The sequence below is a fragment of the Psammomys obesus genome, unplaced genomic scaffold (genome assembly GCF_907164565.1).
Source record: "Psammomys obesus unplaced genomic scaffold, mPsaObe1.curated_primary_1811, whole genome shotgun sequence".
Classification (NCBI taxonomy): Eukaryota; Metazoa; Chordata; class Mammalia; order Rodentia; family Muridae; genus Psammomys; species Psammomys obesus.
Genome location: NW_026596064.1, coordinates 15,254,009 through 15,260,239, shown reverse-complemented (window position 1 = coordinate 15,260,239; position 6,231 = coordinate 15,254,009). Strand labels below are relative to the sequence as shown.

Sequence of the window (6,231 nt, the reverse complement as noted above, 5' to 3'; positions counted from 1 at the left end):
AAAAAAAAAAAAGTCCCCATCAGATTCACCTGTGGGTACGTCCATGAAGCATTTTCTTGGTTAATGATTGATGAGGGAATGCACAGCCCAGTGTGGCTTTTGCTACCCTTTGGAAGGTAGACCTGAGTAGCAAAAAAGCAGGCTGAGTAAGCCATGGGGAACAAGCCTGTAAGCAGCATCCCTTCCTGTCCTGGCTTTCCATGATGATGGACTGCAGCCTGAAGGACAAATAAACCATTTCCTCCCCAGGTTGTTTTTGGTCCTGGTGTTCATCACAGTAACAAAGGCATAACTAGGCTGCTAGAATGGAGCAGGATGTGGAGCCCAGATCCTTTGCAGTAGCAGCCTCAGGACCAGGCATCCTCTACAACTCCGCAAGAGTCTAGATGAGAGCTGCTACATTGCTCTTTGCATTGCTTTTCTGTTATGATCTTCCAGCATTCTGAACCACTTTTCTTTTCTTTTCTTTTAAGATTTTTTTATTTTATGTATATGAGTACTCTGTTTTTATCCACACCGGAAGAGAAAATCAGATCCCTTTACAGATAGTTGTGAGCCACCACGTGGGGTGCGGGAATTGAACTCAGGGCCTCTAGAAGAGCAGCCATCTCTCCAAGCCACAAACCACTTTTCATAACATAACCAAAGAGTCAACTTGTTCTTATTGCTGAATTTCTGCGATCTTGCCGTTTCCCAGTATGTGAGTTGGCTTCGCCATGGGGAGGTGTCCCCATGACAGTGAGTCTCATCCACAGTGGGCAGGTCCTCACCCCAGTCACAAAATGTGTCATGACCTTTTCAGAATGGAGGTTTGGGGATTCCACAGGTTAAACTCTCCTGCCCACTAATTATACCTCTGTCTACGTTCCAAATGACTGGAGCCCAAACTGACTGGTCCCCTGTCACCAGTACACCCCGATTGTATCATCAGCTTATCATTTGCCCAATGATTACATGTAATTATCTGTCATTGGCACAGTCTCATCTCTCCTCCTGCTTGGAAGCTATTTCCTGTACAGTTCCCTATAACCCTAATGTCCTCTATCAGGCTATGGGCATGACAGGCTTAAACATGAGTAAAAATGTGTAACAGAGATAATCCTTCTAAGTGCAGTCATTTATGTTCCTAACTATTGACAGCAATATACATTAAACTTCAATTTTCGATTAAAATGTGATCTGAAAAGTAGCACACAGTAGGAACCCAACAAACCTTGGAGTCAAACTGACTCTTCTCTGGAAATTTTGTAGAAGCCACCACAGAAATACCATGTGTGTTTAATTATGAAGTATATATTAATGATTTCTTTACAAATCCCATGAAGTTGCTACTGCGATCAAGTGAGATCTAGGACTTGGCGTATATGTTTGAACCAAACCATCAAGTATGTCCTCACTTGGCCTCACCACCTTTCGCTTTTACAGGAAACAGGACCAAGGGCCCTGGTCCTCTCTCCTTCCGGAAGGGCCCAGAGTCAGCCACACTGATCCTTACACCCAAACTCCCTCACTTTGTCCGTGTCAAAGGAGTTGGATGACTGACTCCTGACCACCAGCCGCAACCCTCTCACTTGCATGTTCTCTGCCCTCAGGTGCCCTTCTCCAACTGCAGCCGGGACTGTCTGGCAGGGACCAGGAAGGGGATCATTGAGGGCGAGCCCACCTGCTGCTTTGAGTGTGTAGAGTGCCCTGATGGGGAGTTCAGTGACGAGACAGGTAAGGGATCAGCCCTTCCCACACCCTGCATGGGACTCAGGCTGCCTCAGGTGTCGGCAAAGCCCGCGGGAGAGCTGGGCAGAGCCGGTGCTTAGAACCATTGGCCTTCTAAGGAGAGCATGCCTAGCACTGCGCCCCGGTGGGCACGAGATGGAAGTGAAAGTCCTTGTCAGGTATCTTTCTAATAGTCCAGGCATTTATAAGCATTCCTGCCACATACCTCTCTCCGCCTCCGACACTGCCCTCTAATAGTGTGGGTGTGTCCCTTTTCTTAAAGCTCCACGTGGCCCTAGGTGGGCAAAGTGGCATCTGTGCCAGTTTGAGTTAACAGACTTGAGTGACAGGTTTCCTGCCGGTGCCTTCTGTTGTGTGCTGGCTCTGATGTTCTTCCTGGGTCTCCAGCTCTCTTGGTATTTATTTATTAGTTAGGTACGTAGTTAAGTTAGTTATTGTTTGCTATTTATTTTATGTGTGTGAGTGTTTTGCTTGCATATAGGTACTGCACCAAGGGCATGCCTGGTGACTGTGGGTGTCAGAAGAGAATATTAGATTCCCTAGAACTGGAATTACAGATGGCTGTGAGCTGCCGTGTCAGTGCGGGACTCCAGCATGGTTACTCTGCAAGAGCAGCAAGTACTCCTCACCACTGAGTCAGCTCTCCAGTCCAGGCTCAGGTTCTTCTAAAGGAGAATCATAATTAGACCTTTTATGAAGCTGTGATAATTAAACAAGTTAACATTAAGTTCTACACATATGCTCCTTAAATAAAACCTTGACTTTTGCATATTGAAAGGACTAGATAAATACTGACTACAATTCTTGTTCTTTCAACCTTACCACAATGATAGGCTCGTTTTTCCCTCTATCTTAGCTGTGAGGAAACTGAGGTCTAGAGAGTTAACTGTGACCAAGGTTCCACAGCTAGTAAATGGCATGACCAGGATCCCATCCCAGTCTCTAATCCTGCTCCCTTCTCTGGTCGGAACCACGAAGTGCCAGGCAGGCAGTAAACTTAGTAAATACTCAGAATCTAGATCAGTGTTCCTCAACCTATGAGTCGCGACCCCCGTGGGATCATATATGATCTTCTGCATATCAGATATTTACATTATTAATTATTATTATTATTATTCATAACAGTAGCAAAATTACAGTTAAGAAGTAGCAACAAAAATAATTTTAGAGTTGGGGAGGTCACCACAACATGAGGAACTGTGTTAGCAGGTTGCAGCATTAGGAAGGTAGGTTGGAAACCACTAATCTGGGTAAATATCTGGACTCGCTCTTCATAAAGTTGAGAACATAGGTATGACTGGCCACGTGCACGGGGCACTCACCTTCCTCTAAAAGAACATCTTTTCTGGCATGGCAGCACAGCCCAGGCACATATCCAAGAGAAGCCAGGCTGTGTGGCAGAGAGCAGCGGGGCTCACACCCTTCACTCCTGTCACGGTGTTACTTACTAGCTGTTTGCACCCCGCAACGCCAGCCTGAAAACCTCAAACATCAACAGTTTAACTTGTTTAAAAAAAAAAAAAAAGAGGGTAAGACAGAACCTGAAACAGAGTTGCGGCCCTGTTAGACCTTGGGGTGCCAGGAAGCGTCTGCTGCTTACTGTTGCGGACGGTATGAAAAGAAATGGGCCACCCCGCAGTTGTTGGGGAGGGGTACAGCAAAAACCTTCAGAGGTGTTCATTCTCCATAGACGTAAGACCCAACAATGATAATATCGTCGATAAGTAAAACCCCTCCACAGCACGCCCACACCGACTGCCTCAGGGTAACCGAGTCTGCACTGGGTCGTTTTCAGACGCGAGCGCCTGCGACAAGTGCCCGGATGACTTCTGGTCCAACGAGAACCACACTTCCTGCATCGCCAAGGAGATAGAGTTCCTGGCGTGGACCGAACCCTTCGGAATCGCACTCACTCTCTTCGCGGTGCTGGGCATCTTCCTGACGGCCTTCGTGCTGGGCGTCTTCATCAAGTTCCGGAACACGCCCATCGTCAAGGCCACCAACCGGGAGCTGTCCTACCTCCTGCTCTTCTCGCTGCTCTGCTGCTTCTCCAGCTCGCTCTTCTTCATCGGGGAGCCCCAGGACTGGACGTGCCGCCTGCGCCAGCCGGCCTTCGGCATCAGCTTCGTGCTCTGTATCTCCTGCATCTTGGTGAAGACCAACCGCGTCCTCCTGGTCTTCGAGGCCAAGATACCCACCAGCTTCCACCGGAAGTGGTGGGGGCTCAACCTGCAGTTCCTGCTGGTTTTCCTCTGCACCTTCATGCAGATCGTCATCTGTGTGATCTGGCTCTACACGGCGCCCCCCTCGAGCTACCGCAACCACGAGCTGGAGGACGAAATCATCTTCATCACGTGCCACGAGGGCTCGCTCATGGCGCTCGGCTCCCTGATTGGCTACACCTGCCTGCTGGCTGCCATCTGCTTCTTCTTCGCCTTCAAGTCCCGGAAGCTGCCCGAGAACTTCAACGAAGCCAAGTTCATTACCTTCAGCATGCTCATCTTCTTCATCGTCTGGATCTCCTTCATTCCGGCCTACGCCAGCACGTACGGCAAGTTTGTCTCCGCGGTGGAGGTGATCGCCATCCTGGCGGCCAGCTTCGGCTTGCTGGCCTGCATCTTCTTCAACAAGGTCTACATCATCCTCTTCAAGCCTTCCCGGAACACCAGCGAGGAGGTGCGCTGCAGCACCGCGGCGCACGCTTTCAAAGTGGCAGCCCGGGCCACGCTGCGCCGTAGCAACGTCTCCCGGAAGCGGTCCAGCAGCCTTGGGGGCTCCACGGGCTCCATTCCCTCCTCTTCCATGAGCAGCAAAAGCAACAGTGAGGACCCGTTCCCGCAGCTAGAGAGGCAGAAGCAACAGCAACCGCTGGCCCTGACCCAGCAAGAACAGCAGCAGCAGCCCCTGGGTCTCCAGCCGCAGCCGCAGCCGCAGCCACAGCCGCCGAGATGCAAACAGAAGGTCATCTTTGGCAGCGGCACGGTCACCTTCTCTCTAAGCTTTGACGAGCCTCAGAAGAACGCCATGGCCCACAGGAACTCCGTGCGTCAGAACTCGCTGGAGGCCCAGAAGAGCAACGACACTTTGAGCAGGCACCAGGCTCTGCTCCCGCTGCAGTGCGCAGACACGGACTCAGAAATGACCATTCAGGAAACGGGCTTGCAAGGGCCCATGCTGGGGGACCACCAGCCAGAAATGGAAAGTCCAGAAGAAATGTCCCCAGCGCTGGTTGTGTCCACCTCCCGAAGCTTCGTCATTAGCGGTGGAGGTAGCTCGGTGACGGAAAACATCCTGCACTCCTAATGGAGGGAAAGGCTCTCCAGTGTAGAGTTTTTCTTAGAGTCCCAGGAATAAGGACGGGTCCCTCCTTTCTTCCCATGCCTGGATATACATCAACGCTTTGAACGACGGTGGACTGACTGGCACGCTATTTAAAGTTAGAAGAAGAGCCATGTGTTGGGGTTGTTTTCCAGAGCTCAGTATCGTACCCAGGTTTGCTGACGTCTTTTTCTCCGCTCTATCTACCACCGGCTCAGATGAAAGCAAGGCTATAAGCTACCCACATGCTTCCCTCCCTTAAAAATGCATACATCCAGAAATGCCTGCCCTGAGATTCCATGGATAGCATGATCTGAAAATACAGTCCAGATACAGACTGATGGCACATCAGATCTGCCGGACAGTCCCCAGGATTAACACACTGACAGTGGACAGAACTTTACACGTTCAAGACATCAGTCGGATGTGCCCTCTCCTATTTATAGACACCTTGAGAAGTGTGGTCTTTCTGTCCTTCCTGCTGCTGCTATTTCGTGCCCTCCTTCCTTCCTGTGCCATCGTGTCTGGATGTGTCCAGGATCTGAAGGCAATGCCCTGTTTAGATCTCAGGATCATAGGATCATCTCTAAACACTGGGGAAAGGACTGACTGAATCCAATGAGCTGTCTCTGTAATTAATACTGCTTTACATAGCTTAATCCTTGAGAAAATGCTTCATGGGTGATTACAAACTAAAAAGTGTCACAGTCTGGATTCTACAAGGCAGTATTATTGAGTTCTGTTTTCCATCCCTATGCCCTCACCCCAGTGAGCAGAGCCCCATGTGATCCCTCTCAAGACCTCAGGTCTCCAACCACTCCCCGCCCCCAGTCCCTGCGATAAAGGCTTTATGAAGCCAAATCCAGACATGGCTCTATGGAGAATAAGCTCCCAGAAGAGAGTGTGGTTCCCAGTGAATGCCAACAGTTTCCTCAGCAGTAAAATTAAAGGTGCCCTCTGGCCACCCAACTGCTAGGAACTCATACTCCAGACCACAGGGACCAAGGTTCAGGCTCTGGCTTGGTCATTGGCAAAGATGGGTGGTTATAAGCAGGAAACCACAGCCGATTTAAGTCCCGGCTTCTTTGAGTGTAAAGTAGAGAGCTACGGTTCTTTTTCCCATGGAGCTCTCACACAGCGGGAGCACGTGTGCCACATACTTTAGCACGGTGCCTAACATAT

At 50.0% G+C, this 6,231-nt stretch overlaps 1 protein-coding gene across 1 annotated transcript in view; it reads left to right on the top strand.

Annotated features, from left to right (window-relative positions):
- The window catches only part of Casr (calcium sensing receptor), a 5,793-nt gene extending 419 nt beyond the window's left edge, over nucleotides 1-5,374 (top strand). The window contains exons 2-4 of the mRNA XM_055625234.1: nucleotides 1,426-1,529; nucleotides 1,593-1,716; nucleotides 3,527-5,374. Coding sequence (XP_055481209.1) covers nucleotides 1,426-1,529; nucleotides 1,593-1,716; nucleotides 3,527-5,034 — 1,736 coding nt within the window. The 3' untranslated portion in view covers nucleotides 5,035-5,374. The remainder of the gene's footprint in view (nucleotides 1-1,425; nucleotides 1,530-1,592; nucleotides 1,717-3,526) is intronic.
- Nucleotides 5,375-6,231: the final 857 nt, after the last annotated feature.